Source organism: Arabidopsis lyrata, assembly GCF_000004255.2.
Source record: "Arabidopsis lyrata subsp. lyrata unplaced genomic scaffold ARALYscaffold_1, whole genome shotgun sequence".
Lineage (NCBI taxonomy): Eukaryota > Viridiplantae > Streptophyta > Magnoliopsida > Brassicales > Brassicaceae > Arabidopsis > Arabidopsis lyrata.
The window spans coordinates 643,244-667,915 of NW_003302555.1; the positions used below are offsets into that span (position 1 = coordinate 643,244).

General features: G+C 35.3%; 4 protein-coding genes across 6 annotated transcripts; 3 read left to right on the forward strand and 1 right to left on the reverse strand.

Annotated features, from left to right (window-relative positions):
- The first annotated feature begins 7,158 nt into the window (after positions 1-7,158).
- LOC9328174 (S-adenosylmethionine synthase 1) lies at positions 7,159-9,020 on the forward strand. The gene is given in 3 exon segments (XM_021012136.1): positions 7,159-7,298; positions 7,613-7,806; positions 7,809-9,020. Coding segments are annotated over 2 exon segments (1,179 nt in total). The 5' UTR covers positions 7,159-7,298; positions 7,613-7,616; the 3' UTR covers positions 8,798-9,020.
- Positions 9,021-9,114: 94 nt separating this feature from the next.
- Positions 9,115-10,836, reverse strand: LOC9325468 (two-pore potassium channel 4). 2 transcript variants are annotated; one of them, XM_002892066.2, is made up of 2 exons: positions 9,518-10,836; positions 9,115-9,432 (listed from the first exon to the last, which is right to left on the reverse strand). In XM_002892066.2, the coding sequence occupies exons 1-2, from the start codon at positions 10,261-10,263 to the stop codon at positions 9,315-9,317; spliced, it is 864 nt and encodes a 287-aa protein (XP_002892112.1). In that variant the 5' UTR covers positions 10,264-10,836; the 3' UTR covers positions 9,115-9,314. The 2 variants fall into 2 exon arrangements, with proteins under 2 accessions (XP_002892112.1, XP_020867796.1); XM_021012137.1 differs by having other exon boundaries at positions 9,358-9,424.
- Positions 10,837-12,007: 1,171 nt separating this feature from the next.
- Positions 12,008-24,473, forward strand: LOC9328175 (ABC transporter B family member 11). Of its 2 annotated transcripts, XM_021013283.1 has the most exons (11): positions 12,008-12,358; positions 19,553-19,864; positions 19,937-19,991; positions 20,127-20,302; positions 20,382-20,603; positions 20,684-20,922; positions 20,998-22,678; positions 22,782-23,048; positions 23,128-23,391; positions 23,474-23,773; positions 23,869-24,473. In XM_021013283.1, the coding sequence occupies exons 2-11, from the start codon at positions 19,562-19,564 to the stop codon at positions 24,220-24,222; spliced, it is 3,861 nt and encodes a 1,286-aa protein (XP_020868942.1). In that variant the 5' UTR covers positions 12,008-12,358; positions 19,553-19,561; the 3' UTR covers positions 24,223-24,473. The 2 variants fall into 2 exon arrangements, with proteins under 2 accessions (XP_020868942.1, XP_020868943.1); XM_021013284.1 differs by lacking the exon at positions 12,008-12,358 and having other exon boundaries at positions 19,418-19,864.
- Positions 12,635-17,662, forward strand: LOC110224984 (ABC transporter B family member 11-like). The gene is given in 11 exon segments (XM_021013282.1): positions 12,635-13,100; positions 13,184-13,238; positions 13,351-13,526; positions 13,606-13,827; positions 13,911-14,149; positions 14,241-15,649; positions 15,652-15,920; positions 16,029-16,295; positions 16,388-16,651; positions 16,737-17,036; positions 17,133-17,662. Coding segments are annotated over 11 exon segments (3,861 nt in total). The 5' UTR covers positions 12,635-12,794; the 3' UTR covers positions 17,487-17,662.
- Positions 24,474-24,672: the final 199 nt, after the last annotated feature.

Consider the following 24,672-nt stretch of genomic DNA (forward strand, 5'->3'; position numbering starts at 1 on the left):
GAAACAATCACTGGATCAGTGTGCTCATGGTGTTCCAAAATTTATCAGGACCAGTAAATATGCCCTACCACTAGCCCAATTCCCCACTATTACAATCTCCACCAATTGGCCAACAATGGAGTATTTAACCATGAAGCAAATCATAAAGCTTCTATCTTTTTGTTTACTCAATGTTATGAGTGCCAAAACAAAAGCCATACCCATACCCAGAAATGGTAAAAACTTCACATATGCTTAAAAAAGTAAAAAAGCCAACCCCACAAACACAAAGAATGAAGATTCCTAACTTATAGTTCAACTATTGATGAACAAACACAGACAATAAGCAAAATGACACTGCAATTGAACAGACTTTTGTATAGAGAGTTTACCGATGAATATGTCGAACTCGAAAACGGTGTCAATGAGAGTGTTTATACAGATCATAAGGTGCCCACAATGACGACGAAAGTTGACATTTTCAAGTCTTAACCATGGCTTACCACTACCTGACCAATGAAGCAAACTCACAGGACCAATGAAGCAAAATCACGACAACTACCTCAAAATTTTGAGATTCGTCAGTTTAGGGAAGGTTGAACGAATTAGAGATTCTAGGTTTCGAATCTCGGAGGAGACGAGGAAGTGGAAGAAGACGCTTTGAGGACACAATTCGTGTTGCGATTGAGCCACGGAGGTAAATGATGTCGAGAGAGATGGCTACGTGGAATCTTCGCCGGACGATCTGCATTGTTCGACGTTACGGAACATTTGGGTTCTTCGTGGATACTTAGTTACTATCCCTTAATGGGCTGCTTTTAACTGATTCGAAAATAGATCTTTTTAGTGTGTGTTGGGCCACATGGCTAAACTGGGCCTTATTGGTTTTGTATCATTTTATTTCTCATGGTTTTTATTTTTTAATAGAAAATCCTTTTTCAAAAAAAAAAAAACAAATTGCTTCGTTAAAAACATGCGACATTTTTATAATAATCACATGTTTATTTACTTTTAAAATATTTGAAAACAATACTCAAAGAGGAAAAGCGTGGGTTTTGCAAACCTTCGAATTTTCTTTATAAAATTTGTTGACAAGAAGTTATAATTTAAAATAGGAGAATTGTTAAAAATACCATTTTTGGTGTGCCCCTTTTCAAAAATGCTTCTTTTAGATATTTAAAAAAATGTCTCTATTTAAATCTGAAATTTTTATAAAGTTTTATTAGGTTTATAAGGTACTTATTGATTGTAATTACTACTTGAAGACTTGATCCAAGTATTTATAAGGTTTTATAAGGTGTTTTTAAAGGTTTTACAAGTTATTTTAAAGGATTTTTAAAGTTTTTCACAGGTTTTACAAGATATTTTAAAGGTTTTTAAAGGTATATAAAATGCATTTATAAGGTATTTATAAAGTATTTATAAGATTTTAGATACATAGAAATATATTTTGTGTAGTTTTAATAATATTACATACATATTTAGGTAAATCTTATACTTTTAAGAACATTTTTTATAAGGTTTTAAAAAAGGAGTATTTTTGAAAAGTGGCATTGAAAAAATGGCATTTTTGCAAAAGCCTCCCTTTAAAATATTTATCAAAAATATTATTTGAAAAATAAAATCCGTAACGTTTTAATAGTAATATAAAAATGTAAATTTGAAAACTTTTTTTAAAATTTTTTTAATAAAAATATAAGTGTTAAAAATTCAATTATGTGTAAATCATAATAAACCTAGAAAATTTCTTAGGAGTTTGGATGTTGTATCTAAATTAGTTTACACAGAATTAAAAAATTTAACACTTATAAAAAAAAACATTTTAAAAAACAAGTGTTAAAAATTTAATTTTGTGTAAACCATATTGAACCTAGAACATCTCTTAAGAATTTGGATGATGTATCCAATTAGTTTACACAAAATTAAAAAAATTTAATACTTATAAATAAAAAAACAAAAAAAAACAAATGTTAAAAATTTAATTTTGTGTAAATCATATTGAACCTAAAACACCTCTTAGGGTTTGGATGTTGTATCCAATTAGTTTACACAAAATTAATAAATTTAACACTTACTAAAAACAAAAAAAAAACATTATAAAAACAAGCGTTACAAATTTAATTATGTGTACACCATATTGAACTTAGAATATCTCTTAGGGGTTTGGATGTTGTATCCAATTAATTTATACAAAATTAAAAAATTTAACACTTATAAAAAAACAAAACATTTATAAGAAAATAAGTGTTAAAAATTTAATTTTATGTAAACCATATTGAACCTAAAACACCTCTTAGGGGTTTGGATGTTGTATCCAATTAGTTTACACAAAATTAAAAAATTTATCACTTATAAAAAAATTTTTTTAAAAAAACAAGTGTTAAAAATTTAATTTTGTGTAAACCATATTGAACCTAGAACACCTCTTAGGGGTTTGGATGATGTATCCAATTAGTTTACACAAATTTTAAAAAATTCATATTTATAAAAAAACATTTTTAAAAAGAAGTGTTAAAAATTTAATTTTATGTAAACCATATATAACATAGAATACCTCTTAGGGATTTGGATGTTGTAGCCAATTAGTTTACACAAAATTAATAATTTTAACACTTATAAAAAACCAAAATATTTTTTAAAAAACAAGTGTTAAAAATTTAATTACTACGAGTAAACCATATTGAACCTAGAACACCTCTTTGGGTTTTGGACGTTGTATCCAATTAGTTTACACATAATTAAAAATTTAACACTTATAAAAAAAGAAAAAAGAACATTTAAAAAAAAAAACAAGTGATAAAGATTTAATTATATGTAAACCATATTGAACCTAAAACACCTCTTAGGGGTTTGGATGTTGTATCCAATTACTTTACATAAAATTAAAAATTTTAACACTTATCAAAAAAAAAAAAAAAAACATTTAAAAAAAAAACAAGTGTTAAAAATTTAATTATGTGTAAACCATATTGAACCTAGAACACCTCTTAGGGGCTTGGATGTTGTATCCAATTAGTTTACACAAAATTAAAAAATTTAACACTTATTAAAAACAAAACAAAACATTAAAAAAACAAGTGTTAAAAATTTAACATCCAATTAGTTTACATAAAATTAAAAAATTTAACACTTATAAAAAAACAAAAAAAAAACAAAACATTTTTTAAAAAAACAAGTGTTAAAAATTTAATTATGTGTAAACCATATTGAACATAGAACACCTCTTAGGGGTTTGGATGATGTATCCAATTAGTTTACACAAAATTAAAATTTTTAACACTTATAAAAAAAATTAAAAAAAATAAAACGTTTAAAAAAAATAATAAGTGTTAAAACTTTAATTATGTGTAAACCATATTGAACCTAGAACACCTCTTAGGGGTTTGGATGTTGTATCCAATTAGTTTACACAAAATTAAAAATTTAACACTTATAAAAAAACAAAAAAAAAAACAAAACATTTTAAAAAAAAACAAGTGTTAAAAATTTAATTATGTGTAAACCATATTGAACCTAGAACACCTCTTAGGGGTTTGGATGATGTATCCAATTAGTTTACACAAAATTAAAAATTTTAACACTTATAAAAAAAATTAAAAAAAATAAAACGTTTAAAAAAAATAATAAGTGTTAAAACTTTAGTTATGTGTAAACCATATTGAACCTAGAACACCTCTTAGGGGTTTGGATGATGTATCCAATTAGTTTACACAAAATTAAAAATTTTAACACTTATAAAAAAAATTAAAAAAAAATAAAACGTTTAAAAAAAATAATAAGTGTTAAAACTTTAATTATGTGTAAACCATATTGAACCTAGAACACCTCTTAAGGGTTTGGATGTTGTATCCAATTAGTTTACACAAAATTAAAAAATTTAACACTTATAAAAAAAAAATTTTAAAAAACGAGAGTTAAAAATTTAATTTTGTGTAAATCATATTGAACCTAAAACACCTCTTAGGGGTTTGGATGTTGTATCCAATTAGTTTACACAAAATTAATAAATTTAACACTTATTAAAAACAAAACAAAACATTAAAAAAACAAGTGTTAAAAATTTAACATCCAATTAGTTTACATAAAATAAAAAAATTTAACACTTATAAAAAAACAAAAAAAAAAAAAACATTTTAAAAAAAAACAAGTGTTAAAAATTTAATTATGTGTAAACCATATTGAACCTAGAACACCTCTTAGGGGTTTGGATGTTGTATCCAATTAGTTTACACAAAATTAAAAAAATTTAACACTTATTAAAAACAAAACAAAACATTAAAAAAACAAGTGTTAAAAATTTAACATCCAATTAGTTTACATAAAATAAAAAAATTTAACACTTATAAAAAAACAAAAAAAAAAAAAACATTTTAAAAAAAAACAAGTGTTAAAAATTTAATTATGTGTAAACCATATTGAACCTAGAACACCTCTTAGGGGTTTGGATGATGTATCCAATTAGTGTACACAAAATTAAAAATTTTAACACTTATAAAAAAAATAAAAAAAAATAAAACGTTTAAAAAAAATAATAAGTGTTAAAACTTTAATTATGTGTAAATCATATTGAACCTAGAACACCTCTTAGGGGTTTGGATGATGTATCCAATTAGTTTACACAAAATTAAAAATTTTAACACTTATAAAAAAAATTAAAAAAAATAAAACGTTTAAAAAAAATAATAAGTGTTAAAACTTTAATTATGTGTAAATCATATTGAACCTAGAACACCTCTTAGGGGTTTGGATGTTGTATCCAATTAGTTTACACAAAATTAAAAAATGTAACACTTATAAAAAAAAAACATTCAAAAAAAAACATTAAAAAAAAAACATTGAAAAATAAAAAGTGTTAAATTAAGAGGTAACCTGGTTCGACGAAAGGGAGACTAATCGATCGAGATCATCCTGAGCCTGAGGAGACGTTTTTTCATGATCACAGCCATGAAAACACATTCTAGCTTTGTCTCTCTCATCGTTGTCCTCTTTCCCGCTGTCGCATCCTTGGCCGTCTTGGTGCTCTGCTTGGCCGTCGGTGAAAGCGTTTCGGTGGCCCGTCGTTGGCCGGATTTGAAATCGTTTGGATTGAGTGAATATGAGTCACAACAGAGGATGGAGATCAATTACGAAACGAGATCAATCTTACGGAGAAGAGATAATGAAAGAGGGAAGAATTCTTTTGTTATGGTTCCGAAGAAGAAGAGAAGAGAGAAAGAGTGAATTTTGATGTCTCAAGGAAGAAGAGAGAATGAGTGATGTTGGAGGTTAGCATTCTCTCAGGCGTTTATTTATAAGCATTAGCTTCTTCCAAAAAAAGGAAACTTTCGATTGTTTCCTTTTTTCGATGAGTTTTGTTATTTCCTTTTTTTTTTGTAAACTTTAGATTGTTTCCTTTTTACAATATTGGGCTCCAACAGGATCAATACCCGATTTGAGAACAAGAAGAAGAAGCAAGTTTTGCCTTCTTTGAAGCCTCTACTATTTGAGATAGTCTATCTCTGGAATTATGTTCCTCCTAATGCAGAACCTGTCTATCTCTGGAATTATCTTATACGAGATTGTGTTTATTTCGTGGTCTAGCCCCTGTTTTGAAGAACCCATCTTGTTTAGAGTGTTTGTGTTTGGTTCTCTTCTTCTCTTGATCTATGTTCATGTAATCACAAATGTATGCTGTTTGGTTAGTCGGAAACAGAGTAAGAAGACATCAGACAATTGACATTTCGAATACAGAGAGGTAAATCATCTTTTTTAAACTTGAAAACCAAAGTAGGACTAGTAATTTGCACAAAATTACTCTCAGAATCAGTAGTAAACAACAAAAACTCTTTAACCTAACTATATTTTTTTTTTTTCTCTCCACAAGAACATATTCAACCGCCTATACAAGACAATATTCAAACACAGACAAACCACATGGGTTTTGCAAACCTTCGAATTTTCTTCATATAAATCGTTGACAAAAAGTAATAGTTTTCTTTGCGAATGCCCAACTTCTTTTACAGTTTTACCCTCGATTACTACTTAAAGTTGAGAGTTGAGACCCGTTAACCACCAAAAAAAAGCTGGCACTGGTAATAAAAACTAAACTTAGCAAAAAAAAATTCTTTTTTTCCAATCACTAATCAGCTTTAATTTTCATAAGAAAAATGTTAGGAAAAGTAATCGGAAAATATTATGAGCCATGAGTTAGAAATACATTACCCACCTCGCCACTACCAAAAGAGGAGTGGCTACAAACACGTAAGTACGTAACCAACTCTTAAGATGGTTGCAAAGTGACCGACACCTCCCGTTAACTAATTATGAACGAACGTATGAGTTATGACAACGGTTCAATCGACAAACCATTTTTTCGGTTTTGAAGTGAAATGTAAAATTATAAAAAATATACACCACAAAAAAATGAAATATGAAGAATATGAAGGATGTTTTAATCCATATTTTTAAAGAATAAAATTAAGATACGGTAGATAAAATGATTGTGGGTGAGGTATGTCAAAATCCTTTACCAAACCCCAAAGCTCTCTATATCATGCATTAATCAGCCGTTAAACAAAATAATCCAACGGTCACCATTTAATCTCACCAAGAACCAAGATATTTTTGTTGGTCAGCACCAACAACCGCAATTAAAAGTCTAAAATCCTCACCTACCACAACCTTGTAAAGCATGAAACTGTGTGTGTGCATTTTCAGGTGTGTGAGTAAATGACTAATGAGTAATGCCTTTTTTTAGTTATTATCTATTCTTTGTTTCTTAGTTGCATTGAAAACGTTTTCTAATCTCACTCGTATCAAACCAAATAAAAAAAACTAATTGTTTAATAGTATGATTTTAGATTTGTAAACGTCCCGGTTCAACAATTTCGTATGGTATTTATTTGATTTTTCTAGTATTTTTTTTCGACAATTACAAACACAATAATTTTCTTTGAAATGAAAAATCCGATTGGTTCACGGTATATATAACAAGTCGGACCAAATTGGTCCCAAGAGTCAGATTTTTTTTTGAAAATAATGACAAAAAATAGTAAATATTGGTAGGCCAAAGCCTTAAAAAAGCAATATGTTTCATTTTCTTTATAAGTCCAAGTAGGGTGCTTTAACCAAATAAACCGGTGACCAGTCATTAGTGAACCAACCGTAAAAGGCCTATAAATAACCAACGTGTTCTGACTCACTTACTCGTCCCAAACCGTTCCTTCTCTTTTAACACTTGTTCTTTTAAAAGCAAAGTCTCGAGCGACAGAGATAGAGAGATCTGAGTTTCTCTTCTTCGAGATCTGATCGCCGAATCTCATAATCTCTCTTCGACGCCGGTATTGTTCTTCATCTTCGCTTCTCGTTTCTCTCTCGATCTATGGTTCATTTCTGTTTTTGAGTACTTTTGTTCGATGGAAGTAGATTTCAGGGACTAGTGATTGTTGAATGAATCCATGATACTTTGAGAGTATATATGATTTTTAATTAGATTTATGATACTCGTAAACTATTTTTGTTATTGGATCTGCAACGATTTCATTCTAGATTCTCAAATTTTTCCTCAGATGTGTGGGATTTAAGTAGATTTGCATGATGCTTCTTTTATGATTCTACAGTGGCTTAGTCAGTTTGTTATTCTATTTCTTTGTAGCAAAATGGAGACTTTCCTATTCACATCCGAGTCTGTGAACGAGGGACACCCAGACAAGCTCTGTGACCAGATCTCTGATGCAGTCCTCGATGCCTGCCTTGAACAAGACCCTGACAGCAAAGTTGCTTGTGAGACTTGCACCAAGACCAACATGGTCATGGTCTTTGGTGAGATCACTACCAAGGCTACTGTTGACTCGAGAAGATTGTCCGTGACACCTGTCGCGCCATTGGATTTGTCTCTGATGATGTTGGTCTTGATGCTGACAAGTGCAAAGTCTTAGTCAACATTGAGCAACAGAGCCCAGACATTGCTCAAGGAGTTCATGGTCACTTCACCAAATGTCCTGAAGATATTGGAGCCGGTGACCAAGGCCACATGTTTGGTTACGCTACTGATGAAACCCCTGAGTTAATGCCCCTGAGCCATGTTCTTGCCACCAAGCTCGGTGCTCGCCTAACAGAAGTCAGAAAGAATGGTACTTGCGCTTGGCTAAGACCCGACGGCAAAACCCAAGTCACTGTTGAGTACTACAACGATAAGGGTGCCATGGTCCCAATCCGTGTCCACACAGTCCTCATCTCCACCCAACACGATGAAACTGTGACCAACGACGAAATTGCCCGTGACCTTAAGGAGCATGTCATCAAGCCGGTCATCCCAGAGAAGTACCTAGACGAGAAAACCATCTTTCACTTGAACCCATCAGGCCGATTCGTCATCGGTGGACCCCATGGAGATGCTGGTCTCACCGGGCGTAAGATCATCATTGACACTTACGGTGGATGGGGAGCTCACGGAGGCGGTGCATTCTCTGGCAAAGACCCAACCAAGGTCGACAGAAGCGGAGCCTACATTGTGAGACAAGCAGCTAAGAGCGTTGTGGCTAACGGGATGGCTCGTAGGGCTCTTGTTCAGGTCTCATACGCCATTGGAGTCCCTGAGCCATTGTCTGTCTTTGTGGACACTTACGAGACTGGTTTGATTCCAGACAAGGAGATACTAAAGATTGTGAAGGAGAGCTTCGACTTCAGACCAGGAATGATGACAATTAACCTTGACCTAAAGAGAGGAGGAAACGGAAGGTTCTTGAAAACTGCGGCGTACGGACACTTCGGAAGGGACGACCCTGACTTCACCTGGGAAGTCGTCAAGCCACTCAAGTGGGACAAACCTCAAGCTTAAATTTTACCTACTCTGTTTCTATCTTCCTTCCGCAAACCAATTATCTTCTCACGTTTTTATTTCTCTGTTTTTGTTTTTTAATGTGGTTATGTATCATTGTACTTGAGCTATTTCAATTGGGTGTTTGTTTTTTTATGGCGACTTTTACATGGGTTGTAGTAAGTTTCATGTTGTTCTTATATAATTATCCATGAAAAATTAATATAAACTATGTGTCATGAAATAATTAATTTGTAATCATATCGTTTTATCATCATGAACTACTACTGCCAAAAGATGCACACAAGTAGTAAATAGAAAAAAAAAAAACATTTGGCAACGACTAAATTATACCAGTGTATTTTCTTCCTTTTCAAGTCGCAAGAGGTCAAAACAGAGTAGCATCATCATCATTGTCATGATTCTTCTATACATTTTTCTACTAAAATTCAAAAAGAAAAGCTAACCATGTACAGCTCTGCAATTTCATATCTAATTACCAGGCTAGAGTTAGGGCAATGTGATCTTTGGCAAATTGTCACGACCCGCTTGATGGTACTTTTTCAAGATTCTCGAACTCTCTTACGATCTGCTTTATATCATCCTCACTAATCTTTCCACTTTCTCTAAGCTTGAACACAATAAACTCTGATTCACTAATCACAACCAACAAAAAAAAACTCAATCAGTAACCAAAAACAGAATTTCGAATGAAAGAAACAGAACTTGCAGATCTTTTACCTCGTGGGCAATTTCATGACAGTAGTACGATCGATTCTCATCTCAGCCAAGTAAAGAAACAAAGTAGCCATTGCAATAGTTGAAAGAAGAAGCCATAACACTGCGAAACCTCTCCCTTCAAGTGTCTTAAACGTTTTATCTCCGTAACCAACCGTCGTAACCGAAATAATCGACAAGTAAACCGAATCTAACCAATCCAGTCGCTCGAAAACGTGAAGAAACAAAGCTCCACTTCCGACGCAGAGACCAACGGCGCAAAACGCTAAACAAAGTTTCCACTTTAACCTTATCTTCCCATCTTCGGCAATGTGATCTCTAATCGCTCTGTTTCTTGTCTTGTTGATTCGATCAAGAATCGCGTTTTCTTGAAGACTTAGAACGTGACTCACGACGCTGTTGAGTAGATAATCGAGAAATACGACGCCGGTTGATACCAAGACAATGGTCAAGATCTTGGTCGTTGAAGTTGACGGGACAATGTCGCCGTAACCGACTGTACAGAATGTGACGATGGAGAAATAGAAAGCGTCGACGAAAAGATTGGTCTCGGTTCCGGAGAACTGGTCTCGAAAGAATGAGTAAGTGAAAACCCCGAAGGTTAAGTAGATCAAGAGGAGGATCATCGCTAGTACAAGAATGGTCCATTTCGATTTTGATACGGTGGTGACGGCGGTGACTTGAGTTTCTTCCGGTGAGGAATCCTGGGGAGGGAGAAGGTTCTCATTGAGAAGGGTCTCTTCTTCCATTTATAAAACGCTCTTCTTCTTCTTATTCTTCTTCTTGGTAGCTTCTGACGAGATTATCAGTTTTTGCTTTTTTGACGAGTGAGATTTTTGAAGTTCATGATCTTTACGTTGCTTTTCTATCTATCTTCCGGGTTTTGGGTTTTGTTTGGTTAAGAAATTTATCGAGAGAATAGGGAGGGAAGTAAAACAGGTGATTAATAAGGCCCATCAATGGCCCAATATAAATGATAAAAATGTGAAAGTCCAAATCAGAGCTTTGTATTAGATTAGGGTCCATAGGGATCATGGACAAATAAAATATGTGTACAAAACGCTGCGTATTAAGCTGAAACAGACAATTAATGCAAATGGTATCTCCCGTACCGTACACAACAAGATCTCGCGGGGAATTGGGAATTGCGAGACGCTAAGTGGCCCCCATGACTACTACTACAACGGATATAATACTTCGAAATTACTAATTATTTTTTACTTATTATAAAATTTAGTGTTTATTTCAAGATGGTAAAAATATTCTCATGTAATGAAGTCAGTCATGTATGATGTGTTTCTCTAATGACGCAAGCAGTGACGTTTTTTTTTTTTTTTTTTGGTGAATAGCAGTGACGTTTTTTCTTTGTTCTCAGTTGTTTTCAAGATATGGAGATTTATCAATACTTAAAACATTTTTTTTTCGATTATCATTTTAATTAATTCAATTAGTAGTTTTCTTTACTTACTTTTTTTTTTGTTTCTTTCTTACTATTTACAAGTGCATGTAAACATTTCCAAATTATAATTAGTTGGTACTTGACAGTGTATTTGTTCTTGTCTTATAAGGAGTAGTTAGCACAAAATTGACTTTTAAATAATGACGTTTTGGCACCTTTGAACATTATTATCACTTATATTTTATAATTGGACCATCATGTTTTTCTTATAACAGAAGACAACATAAACGGGTCGAATGATTATGATCAAGTTCATTGTTGTATAAATCTCATTTAAGCTTGAACATAGATAGTTAAATACTACTAACATATAAGTAGGGATGAGTGTGAGTTTTGTCAATAGCCTTAGCGGCCAAGAAAAATGGATGTCTTAACTCTCAAGGGGAAATATGTTTTACTACAATATATTAAGTTGACTTTTTTGCTTAGTTGCCAAGCAAGTTAGTCAACTTCCCGTAAAATGAAAATTCTCTACGGAATTGTCCACATCTACCATTTAATATTTGCACACCCTTATAAAAATCGGACAAGATAATTCAAAATTCAAGGGATTCCTTGTTAGAGAGTTTGATCATGGTCTTCTGTATTAATAGTCATACAATAATTTTGAAAACCAGATTATAGTTTAATCTTGAAATATCAAGATTACTTTGGTTAAAAAAAAAATGTTTTTGTTTGTTAGTAACATGCAATATGCATGTATTTGAATTCAAGTGATTACACATGAATGATAACTAGGTCAAACTACTAAATTTGAATTGGTTTATTCAAACTAAAATTTTAAAAATCATATTAATACACGAAACATTAATTCGTTGGTATTTCCACAATATGATATTTTTGAAATTATATCATGTTCATTGTTTGGAAAAAGTAAAACCAACCACGCAGTTGTGTCTGGTAAGTTTTATGGGATTCTTACCTAACATTTCATGTACAAAAGTACTAAGTGAAGAGAAAATTAAAACATGAAAATTTAGAAAATTTCTCTTTCCTTTTCTTTTTTTGTGTTGTTAGAAAGGCATACTTAGTTTTGGAAATTGGAATTGGGTCTATAGAAGAAGAATATATATGATATTTTAGTAAACACTTCAAAATATATAATTATTATGCTTTTTGACCATGACAATAGTTTATTCCCACTCTCCTTGCTTCTCAAGCAATTATCGCACAACCCAAGAAACAAGAGTTGCATATAAAAAGGCAAAATTCTCATATTTTTCTGCAGAAACAAATTTGACTCTAAAAAGTTGAATACATTAAAAATTAAACAAAGATTAGATTAACAAGTTCAAGACAACAACAACAGCTTCGCACACGTCTGTCTTATTCCCCGAAAGTTGCAATTCTTTTCGCTTTCCACAGCTTCTCGCCACATCTTTCAGGTCTGTTCTCTTTTAAACTTCTTTCCTTTTTGATTTCAGATTTTTGATTGGGTTTAGGGTTTTAATTAGATCTCTGATTTTACGGGTAAGCAAAAAGCATGTGACGGTTTTTCTCTTAACAGACTCTGTTTCATTGGTGATTATTTTTGGGAACTCATTGAAATTCACAATAAAGGACAAATCTTTTTCAGAAATCACTAGTGGGGTTGTTTTGGATTTATATTAGCAAACTCTAAGATTTCTCAAAAAAGAACTGTTTCCTTATATTCTTTAATTTTCTCTGGGTTTTAGGAGAAAGTTCAAAAGCTTACTTTTTCAAAATCTGAAGAAGAAAGCTTGTAACTCTATTGTAGTCTTTATCATTATATTCCTTCGATTTCGATCTGGGTATTATCAGATTTCTTAGAAACTCTTTGATTTCTGTCAGCGCCGGAAAATGAACCGTGACGGCGCCGGAGAAGGCGACTCTGTTTCACACGAACCATCAACATCTAAAAGTCCTAAAGAAGAAGAAGTAGAGACTAAGAAAGAGGAAAAAAACGATGAAAAGGCGAAGACAGTTCCTTTCTACAAGCTATTTGCGTTTGCAGATTCCTTTGATGTGCTCTTGATGATATGTGGCTCAATCGGAGCTATTGGGAATGGTGTGTGTTTACCTCTTATGACATTGTTGTTTGGTGATCTCATAGATTCCTTTGGGAAAAATCAGAACAATAAAGACATTGTTGATGTTGTCTCAAAGGTAAATATCAAAACTTTACTAATTAGGTGTTTGACATTGCTGTTTGGTGATCTCATTTTACTTAATAATGTGTCTTCTTATAGGTTTGTCTTAAATTTGTCTACCTTGGACTTGGAACACTTGGAGCAGCCTTTCTTCGTAAGTTTGCAGTTTTATTGATTTCTTCATAGAAGTTTCCTTTTAGGTTTCTTCATCGCATTTTACATAAGGTTTAGAGAATGATAGAGTTTTGGTGCTCTTGTTATTGTAGAGGTGGCTTGTTGGATGATTACGGGAGAGAGACAAGCCGCGAGGATAAGAAGTACGTATCTGAAAACAATTCTGAGACAAGACATTGGATTCTTCGATTTGGAAACAAACACTGGAGAGGTTGTTGGTAGAATGTCTGGAGATACTGTTCTTATTCAAGATGCCATGGGTGAAAAGGTAATGCAATGGATATACAAGCTTATATATAATGATTGGATTCGTTTTTGAAGTTTGTTACTTTTCTCGAATCTTGCAGGTTGGGAAGTTTATTCAGCTGGTATCTACTTTCGTCGGCGGATTTGTTTTAGCTTTCATTAAAGGATGGTTACTAACATTGGTTATGTTAACTTCGATCCCGCTTCTGGCTATGGCTGGCGCAGCCATGGCGATTATAGTCACTCGAGCTTCTTCTCGGGGACAAGCTGCTTATGCAAAAGCAGCAACTGTTGTTGAACAGACTATCGGATCTATCCGAACGGTAAACCTCAAATCTTTCTAAGCTACAAAACAATCTTTAACTGATATTTGCTACTTGAATATTTGTTTTGTTTTGGTTTGAAGGTTGCTTCTTTTACGGGAGAGAAGCAAGCAATAAACAGCTACAAGAAGTTCATAACATCGGCGTATAAATCAAGCATTCAACAAGGTTTCTCCACCGGTTTAGGACTAGGAGTAATGTTCTTCGTGTTTTTCAGCAGCTATGCTTTGGCTATCTGGTTTGGTGGGAAGATGATACTCGAAAAAGGGTATACCGGTGGCGCTGTGATCAACGTGATCATCATTGTGGTTGCGGGTTCAATGTAAGTAAAAGCCTTGACAATCACCTTTATATATATGTATGATGTGAGATTCGGATTCCTAACAGTTATGTTCTATTTTTTTCTTGTTTAGGTCGCTTGGGCAAACATCTCCATGTGTAACCGCATTTGCAGCGGGTCAAGCTGCAGCATATAAGATGTTTGAGACGATAAAAAGAAAGCCTTTGATTGATGCTTATGACGTTAATGGAAAGGTTCTTGAAGATATTCGAGGAGACATTGAACTTAAAGATGTGCATTTCAGTTACCCCGCGAGGCCAGACGAGGATATATTTGATGGATTCTCTCTGTTTATCCCGAGCGGTGCAACAGCAGCGTTAGTAGGAGAAAGTGGAAGTGGAAAATCTACAGTGATCAGTTTGATTGAGAGGTTTTATGATCCGAAAGCCGGCGAAATACTCATTGATGGAGTTAATCTTAAGGAATTCCAGTTGAAATGGATCAGAAGCAAAATTGGATTGGTCAGTCAAGAACCTGTTCTGTTTTCGTCGAGCATCATGGAGAATATCGCCTACGGGAAAGAAAATGCAACGGTTGAAGAGATTAAAGCTGCGACAGAACTAGCAAATGCCGCGAAGTTTATAGATAAGTTGCCTCAGGGGTTGGATACAATGGTAGGAGAACATGGGACACAGCTCTCGGGAGGACAGAAACAGAGGATAGCGATTGCGAGAGCTATTCTTAAAGATCCGCGGATTTTGCTGCTGGATGAAGCAACAAGCGCGCTCGATGCTGAATCCGAAAGAGTTGTTCAAGAGGCTTTAGATAGAGTGATGGTTAACCGAACTACTGTTATAGTCGCTCATCGGTTAAGTACTGTCAGAAATGCGGATATGATTGCGGTAATTCACCGTGGAAAAATGGTGGAAAAAGGTTCACATTCTGAGTTGTTGAAAGATTCTGAGGGAGCTTATTCGCAGCTCATTCGGTTACAAGAGATAAACAAGGGTAATGATGTCAAACCATCAGACATATCTGCGGGATCATCTTTCCGGAACCCGAGTTTGAAGAAATCAATAGAGGGATCGGTTATCAGTGGCGGAACCTCGTCGGCTGGGAATAGCAGCCGTCATCATTCTTTGAATGTTCTTGGTTTATCTGCAGGACTAGACCTCAGTAACGGTAGCCAACGAGTAGGCCAAGAGGAAACTGGAACGACTAGTCAAGAACCGCTCCCGAAAGTATCACTCACCCGAATCGCTGCTCTTAACAAACCTGAGATCCCGGTTCTCCTTCTAGGAACTGTAGCAGCAGCAATCAATGGCGCTATTTTCCCGCTTTTTGGGATTCTGATTTCAAGAGTCATCGAAGCGTTCTTCAAACCAGCTGACCAACTAAAGAAAGATTCAAGATTCTGGGCGATTATATTTGTAGCTCTTGGAGTAACTTCGCTGATCGTCTCACCGAGTCAAATGTATCTGTTTGCAGTAGCTGGCGGAAAACTGATTAGACGAATTCGATCAATGTGCTTTGAGAAAGCGGTCACATGGAAGTTGGGTGGTTCGATGAGCCACAGAACTCGAGTGGAACGATGGGTGCAAGGCTATCTGCTGATGCAGCTTTGATTAGGGCTCTAGTTGGAGATGCATTGTCTCTAGCTGTTCAAAACGTTGCATCTGCTGCGTCTGGATTGATTATAGCATTCACTGCGAGTTGGGAATTGGCCCTTATAATCTTGGTGATGCTTCCTCTTATTGGTATCAATGGCTTTGTTCAAGTTAAGTTCATGAAAGGATTCAGCGCCGATGCAAAGGTTCGTACATCAATCGGTTTGGTTCCATTTTTTTTCGGTTCTCCAAAAATCCTCTGTTTTTTTTCTTTTGAATCAAGAAACTTACTCTGTTTTTGGATAACTATGCAGTCAAAGTATGAGGAGGCGAGTCAGGTAGCGAACGATGCAGTGGGGAGTATAAGAACAGTCGCATCTTTCTGTGCGGAGGAGAAAGTGATGCAGATGTATAAGAAGCAGTGCGAAGGTCCGATAAAAGATGGAATAAAGCAAGGTTTCATCAGTGGATTAGGGTTTGGATTATCCTTCTTCATTCTGTTCTGTGTCTACGCGACAAGCTTCTACGCGGGGGCTAGATTGGTTGAAGATGGCAAGATTACTTTCAATGATGTTTTCCAGGTGAATCACTGTCTTCATCACTGCTTAAATATTTTTGAATATCTCTGTGACTTAGTAATGAAAAATAATGGATCTTGATCTGGATCTTGCAGGTATTCTTTGCGTTAACAATGGCAGCTATCGGGATTTCTCAGTCGAGTACTTTTGCTCCAGATTCGAGCAAAGCTAAGGTTGCTGCTGCTTCAATCTTTGCAATCATCGATAGAAAATCGAAGATAGACTCGAGTGATGAGTCAGGGACAGTGTTGGAGAACGTTAAGGGAGATATTGAGCTGCGTCACTTAAGCTTCACTTATCCAGCAAGACCAGACATTCAGATCTTTCGTGATCTTTGCTTAACCATTCGCGCAGGAAAGGTAAACAAATCATCGGACTAAACCCAAACTTTCTCTTATGAAATATTATCACTCAAGTTTCTGTCTCTCTTTGTTTTTCTTTCAGACGGTTGCTTTGGTAGGAGAAAGCGGGTCGGGGAAATCGACGGTGATCTCGCTCTTACAAAGATTTTACGATCCAGATTCCGGTCATATAACTTTAGACGGAGTTGAGCTCAAGAAGCTGCAATTGAAATGGTTGAGACAACAAATGGGACTAGTGGGACAAGAACCTGTCTTGTTCAACGACACGATCCGAGCCAATATTGCTTATGGCAAAGGAAGTGAAGAGGCCGCAACCGAGTCTGAAATCATAGCCGCTGCAGAACTCGCCAATGCACACAAATTCATCTCTAGCATACAACAGGTAAGAAAAGAAAATAATTTTCAAATTATTTTTCTTCTATAGAAACTCTGTTTTTCAAAGTTTACTTACGACGCAAGCAAAACATTTTTTTTTTAGGGTTACGACACAGTGGTGGGAGAGAGAGGGATTCAATTATCAGGAGGACAGAAACAGCGCGTAGCTATAGCACGCGCCATCGTGAAAGAGCCGAAGATATTGCTTTTGGACGAAGCAACAAGCGCTCTTGATGCGGAATCAGAACGAGTGGTTCAGGATGCGCTTGACCGAGTGATGGTAAACCGAACCACGATAGTGGTGGCTCACCGGTTATCCACTATTAAAAACGCTGACGTCATTGCCGTCGTTAAGAACGGTGTGATTGCTGAGAAAGGGACTCACGAGACGTTGATCAAAATCGACGGCGGGGTTTATGCTTCACTTGTTCAGCTTCACATGACTGCTTCTAATTGATACATTTTGATGATATATTTTTGGTTTATGAGAGCTAAAAACTTCAGTTTTTGGCTTGAGTCAAAACTAGCCTATGTACAAAAAGGTTTTGTATTTATTTTTTGTTTTGTTTCCATAACAACATATATTGTTGTTGTATACAAGTTAATGAAGTGATATATATTGTCTTTCAAGCATGCCTGTTTCTTGAATATCTTGAATTTTTGTTGACTTTTAAGCTTAGTTGCTGCCATGGAAGTTAGTCAACTTTCGGTAAAATGAAAATCCTCTCAGTCTCTGTTAATTTGTGTAAATTATCTACGGAATTATTGTCTGTTCTCCACTTATTTCCTTTTTCAATTTCTGATTGGGTTTTGTGTTTTAATTTGATCTCTGATTTTACGAGTAAGCCAAAAGCATGTGACTCTTTTCCCCTTTAATTAACATAATCTGTTCATCCAATTACTATAACAAATCACTTCTCTAATAACTACCACTCTCTAGTCTCTCCATCTGTCACATGTCTAAGTCTTAAATTCTCCTTCTTTCTCTTAATTAATTATTTTCACTATTAATTAAAAGTAAAAAAAAGAATCTTATTCATTACTACTATAAATTGATGAGAAATTGTTAAAAATGCCCCTTTTTCAATACCCCTTTTCAAAAATGCCCCCTTTGAGAGTCCATTTTTAAGTTTGCCCTCTTTTAATTTTTAATGACCATTTTACCCTTATTTGAAACAAAATTATGTCCACAAAATACAAAATATTTTTTGGCGGGAAAAGTGATCCCGCAATTTTTCCGCCAAAACACTTGTAAAAACCTTTAAAAAACCTTGTAAAATTTTTCCGTAAAAATTTTTCCCGCCAAAAAATTTTCCCGCCAAAAAAATTTTTTTGCGGGAAAAGTGATTCCGCAATTTTTTTTGCGAAATTTTTTTGGCGGGAAAATTTTTGGCGGGAAAAATTTACAAGGTATTTTAAAGGTTTTTTACAAGGTATTTACAAGTGTTTTGTAAGGTTTTACAATGTATTTTAAAAGGTTTTACAATGTACTTTTAAGGTTTTATAAGGTATTTATAACTTGTAAAACCTTATAAAAAACTTGTAAAACCTTATAACTTGTAAAAACCTTATAAAATAGCTTGTAAAATCTTATAATATCTTATAAATACCTTGTAAATACGTTGTAAAACCTTTTAAACTCCCATATTAAAACTTTCTTAAATACCTTGTAAAAAACCTTTAAAAATCCCTTGTAAATTTTTGGGCGGGAAAAATTTTCCCGCCAAAAATTTAACGCCAAAAAAATTGCGGAATCACTTTTCCCGCAAAAAAAATTTTTGGCGGGAAAATTTTTTGGCGGGAAAAAATTTTACGGGAAAATTTTACAAGGTATTTTAAAGGTTTTACAAATTTTTACAAGTGTTTTGGCGGGAAAAATTGGGGGATCACTTTTCCCGCCAAAAAATATTTTGTATTTTGTGGACCTAATTTTGTTATATTTTCCTTATATATTTATGATATCTTTTATTAAAAGAAGGGTAATTTAGTCATTTTGTACATAAAAGGGGTATTTTTAAAAATGGACATCCAAATGGGGCATTTTTGAAAAGGGGTATTAAAAAAGGGGCATTTTTGTGAGTCTCCCTAAATTGATTAAAACAAAAAAGTATCAAACGATGAAACTTTGTTACTACTATAAATTGATAAATTTCATTTTTTGTTAGACCTAATTTTATTTCCATTAAATCTTTGTACTAAACTACTAATATAATACTATACATTAGTAATTTAATATTTTTAATTTATTCAACATTCATATATAAAGTTATAAAATAATTATTAAAAAAATAAAATTTTACCTAAATTTAAATTTATGCTCATACTAGTTGGTGATAATTTGTGGGAACTGTTTAGATTGAAATTTAATAAAAGGACCACTCTTTACACAAATCACAACTCACAAGTGGGGTTTTCTGGGTTTTAGGAAGAAGAAAGCTATAGTCTTTATCATTATATAATATATACCGTCGATTTCGATCTGGGAATGATCAGATTTCTTAAGAAAATTCTGAATTGTGTCAGCGCCGGAAAATGAACCGTGACGGCGCTGGAGAAGGCGACTCTGTTTCATACGAACCATCAACAGCTAAAAGTTCTAAAGAAGGAGAAGAGACGAAGAAAGAGGAAAAAAGAGATGAAAAGGCGAAGACAGTTCCTTTCTACAAGCTATTTGCGTTTGCAGATTCCTTTGATGTGTTCTTGATGATATGTGGCTCAATCGGAGCTATTGGGAATGGTGTGTGTTTACCTCTTATGACATTGTTGTTTGGTGATCTCATAGATTCCTTTGGAAAAAATCAGAACAACAAAGACATTGTTGATGTTGTCTCGAAGGTAAAAATCAAAACTTTCTAACCTTATGATTGTATCCTTAGATCACATTACTAATAATGTGTCTTCGTATAGGTTTGTCTTAAATTCGTCTACCTTGGACTTGGAAGACTTGGAGCAGCCTTTCTTCGTAAGTCATCACCTGCGATTTGCTTGTTTCGAGAATTGAGGAAGAAAAGTTTTGTTCTTTTGGTTTCCCCATTGCATTTTACTTAAGGGTTAGATAATTAAGGAGTTGATGTTGTTCTTGTTCTTCTTGTTGTAGAGGTTGCTTGTTGGATGATTACGGGAGAGAGACAAGCTGCAAGGATAAGAAGTACGTATCTGAAAACAATTCTGAGACAAGACATTGGATTCTTCGATTTGGAAACTAACACAGGAGAGGTTGTCGGTAGAATGTCTGGAGATACTGTTCTTATTCAAGATGCCATGGGTGAAAAGGTAATGCAATGGATATACAAGCTTATATATAATGATTGGATTCGTTTTTGAAGTTTGTTACTTTTCTTAAATCTTGCAGGTTGGGAAGTTTATTCAGCTGGTATCTACTTTCGTTGGCGGATTTGTTTTAGCTTTCATTAAAGGATGGTTACTAACATTGGTTATGTTAACTTCCATCCCTCTTCTGGCTATGGCTGGTGCAGCCATGGCCCTTATCGTCACTAGAGCTTCTTCTCGAGGACAAGCCGCTTATGCAAAAGCAGCAACTGTTGTTGAACAGACTATCGGATCTATCCGAACGGTAAACCTCAATCTTTCTAAGCTACAAAACACTCTTTAACTCTTTTGTTACTTGATTTTTTCTTTTGTTTTGGTTTGAAGGTTGCTTCGTTTACGGGAGAGAAGCAAGCCATTAACAGCTACAAGAAGTTCATAACATCGGCGTATAAATCAAGCATTCAACAAGGTTTCTCCACCGGTTTAGGACTTGGAGTAATGTTCTTCGTGTTTTTCAGCAGCTATGCTTTGGCTATTTGGTTTGGTGGGAAGATGATACTCGAAAAAGGGTATACTGGTGGCGCTGTGATCAACGTGATCATCATTGTGGTTGCGGGTTCAATGTAAGTAAAATCCTTGACAATCACTTCTATAGATATATATACTTAAAGATGTGAGATTCTTATTTTTTTCTTTAGGTCCCTTGGGCAAACATCTCCATGTGTAACCGCATTTTCAGCTGGTCAAGCTGCAGCATATAAGATGTTTCAGACGATCAAACGAAAGCCTTTGATTGATGCTTATGACGTTAATGGAAAGGTTCTTGAAGATATCCGAGGAGACATTGAACTTAAAGATGTGCATTTCAGTTACCCTGCGAGGCCAGACGAGGATATATTCAACGGATTCTCTCTGTTTATTCCCAGCGGTGCAACAGCAGCATTAGTAGGAGAAAGTGGAAGTGGAAAATCTACCGTGATCAGTTTGATTGAGAGGTTTTATGATCCAAAATCCGGCGCAGTACTAATTGATGGAGTTGATCTTAAGGAGTTTCAGTTGAAATGGATCAGAAGCAAAATCGGATTGGTCAGTCAAGAGCCGGTTCTGTTTTCGTCGAGCATCATGGAGAATATCGCCTATGGAAAAGAAAATGCGACGCTTCAAGAGATTAAAGCTGTAACAGAGCTAACTAATGCGGCGAAGTTCATAGATAACTTACCTCAGGGGTTGGATACATTGGTAGGAGAGCACGGGACACAGCTCTCGGGAGGACAGAAACAGAGGATAGCGATTGCGAGAGCTATTCTTAAAGATCCGCAGATTTTGCTGCTGGATGAAGCAACAAGCGCGCTCGATGCAGAATCCGAAAGAGTTGTTCAAGAGGCTTTAGATAGAGTGATGGTTAACCGGACTACGCTGATTATTGCGCATAGGTTAAGCACGGTAAGAAATGCGGATATGATTGCAGTAATTCACCGCGGAAAAATGGTGGAAAAAGGTTCACATTCCAAGTTGTTGAAAGATTCCGAGGGAGCTTATTCACAGCTCATTCGGTTACAAGAGATAAACAAGGGTAACGATGTGAAACCATCAGACGTATCTGCGGGATCATCTTTCCGGAACTCGAGTTTGAAAAAATCAATAGAGGGATCGGTTATCAGTGGCGGAACCTCGTCGGTTGGAAATAGCAGCCGTCATCATTCTTTGAATGTTCTTGGTTTATTTGCAGGACTAGACCTCGGTAGCGGTAGCCAACGAGTAGGTCAAGAGGAAACTGGAACGGCAAGTCAAGAACCGCTCCCAAAAGTATCACTCACCCGAATTGCGGTTCTAAACAAACCTGAGATCCCTGTTCTCCTTTTAGGAACTGTAGCAGCAGCAATTAATGGCGCAATTTTCCCGCTTTTCGGGATTCTGATTTCAAGAGTCATTGAAGCGTTCTTCAAACCAGTTGACCAACTAAAGAAAGAATCAAGATTCTGGGCTATTATATTTGTAGCTCTGGGAGTAACTTCGTTGATTGTCTCACCGTCTCAAATGTATCTGTTTGCAGTAGCTGGAGGAAAACTAATTCGACGAATTCAGTCAATGTGCTTTGAGAAAGCGGTTCACATGGAAGTTGGGTGGTTCGATGAGCCAGAGAACTCGAGTGGTACAATGGGGGCCAGGCTCTCGACTGATGCAGCTTTGATTAGAGCTCTAGTTGGTGATGCATTGTCTCTAGCGGTTCAAAATGCTGCATCTGCTGCGTCTGGATTGATTATAGCGTTCACTGCGAGTTGGGAACTGGCGCTTATAATATTATTGATGATTCCTCTTATTGGTATCAATGGCTTCCTTCAAGTCAAGTTTATGAAAGGATTCAGCGCCGACGCAAAGGTCCGTTCATCAATCAATTCCATTTTTTTTCGGTTCTCCAAAAATCCTGTGTTTTTTTTCTTTTGAATCAAGAAACTTACTCTGGTTTTGGATAACTATGTAGTCAAAGTATGAGGAGGCGAGTCAGGTAGCGAATGATGCGGTAGGTAGTATAAGAACAGTTGCTTCTTTCTGCGCGGAGGAAAAAGTGATGCAGATGTATAAGAAGCAATGCGAAGGTCCGATAAAAGATGGAATCAAGCAAGGTTTCATCAGCGGATTAGGGTTTGGATTCTCTTTCTTCATTCTGTTTTGTTTCTACGCGACAAGCTTCTACGCGGCGGCTAGATTGGTTGAAGATGGCAGGACTACTTTCATTGATGTTTTCCAGGTAAATTGCTGTCCTAATCATGCTTGAATATTTTTGAATATCTCTGTGAACTAGTAATGAAGTAGAATGGATCTTGCAGGTGTTCTTTGCGTTAACAATGGCAGCGATTGGGGTTTCTCAGTCGAGTACATTAGCTCCAGATTCGAGCAAAGCCAAGGCTGCAGCTGCTTCGATCTTTGCAATCATCGATAGAAAATCGAAGATAGACTCGAGCGATGAGTCAGGGACAGTGTTGGAGAACATTAAGGGAGATATTGAGCTTCGTCACTTAAGCTTCACTTATCCAGCAAGACCAGACATTCAGATCTTTCGTGATCTTTGCTTAACCATTCATGCAGGAAAGGTAAACAAATCAGTGGACTAAACCCAAACTTTCTCTTAAGAAATTTTTTGATCAGTTCTGCCTCTCTTTGGTTTTCTTTCAGACGGTTGCTTTGGTAGGAGAAAGCGGGTCGGGGAAATCGACGGTGATCTCGCTGTTACAAAGATTTTACGATCCAGATTCTGGTCATATAACTTTAGACGGAGTTGAGCTCAAAAAGCTGCAATTGAAATGGTTGAGACAACAAATGGGACTAGTGGGACAAGAACCGGTCTTGTTCAACGACACGATTCGAGCCAATATTGCTTATGGCAAAGGAAGCGAAGAGGCCGCAACCGAGTCTGAAATCATAGCCGCTGCAGAACTCGCCAATTCACACAAATTTATCTCTAGCATACAAGAGGTAAGAAAAGAGATTATTTTCAAATTATTTTTCTTTTTATAAAAACTCTGTTTTTTCCAAGTTTACTTACGACGCAAGCAAAACATTTATTTTAGGGTTACGATACAGTCGTGGGAGAAAGAGGGATTCAGTTGTCAGGAGGACAGAAACAGCGTGTGGCTATAGCACGCGCCATCGTGAAAGAGCCGAGTATTTTGCTTTTGGACGAAGCAACAAGCGCTCTTGATGCAGAATCAGAGCGAGTGGTTCAGGATGCGCTTGACCGAGTGATGGTGAACCGAACCACGGTTGTGGTGGCTCACCGGTTATCGACCATTAAAAACGCTGACGTCATTGCCGTCGTTAAGAATGGTGTGATCGCTGAGAAAGGGACTCACGGGACTTTGATCAAAATCGACGGTGGGGTTTATGCCTCGCTAGTTCAGCTACACATGACTGCTTCTAATTGATACATATGATATATTTACTTGGTTTATGAGAGCTAAAATATATCTTTGTTGTATGCAAGTTTATGTAGCTGTCACTAGTTATTTTGTTTCCTTTTCTCTCCAAATTGGTAGTTATAATGAATGTATTTATTTGACTTTGTAACAGAGAAAAAGACCATCTCTTTCAGTTAAGGCTCTCTTCAAATAAGTTGATAGCATAGATAAACTGTAATAACCAATCGTCGTTATGCAAATTAAAAAGCTCTTGTATACTCTGTTTTGTGTTGCAATATTTATATAAAGTATCTATATCATTTCTTGTCTAATTGAAAGGCGACACTAAGGGGGTGTTATTGGTTTATTAATTTGTAAATCCATATAGAATTTGAAAATTTCTATTAATTATGAAATCAAGATATATGGATTTTGAAATAACATGTGTTTACCCATGGATTTGAATCCTTCTATTTT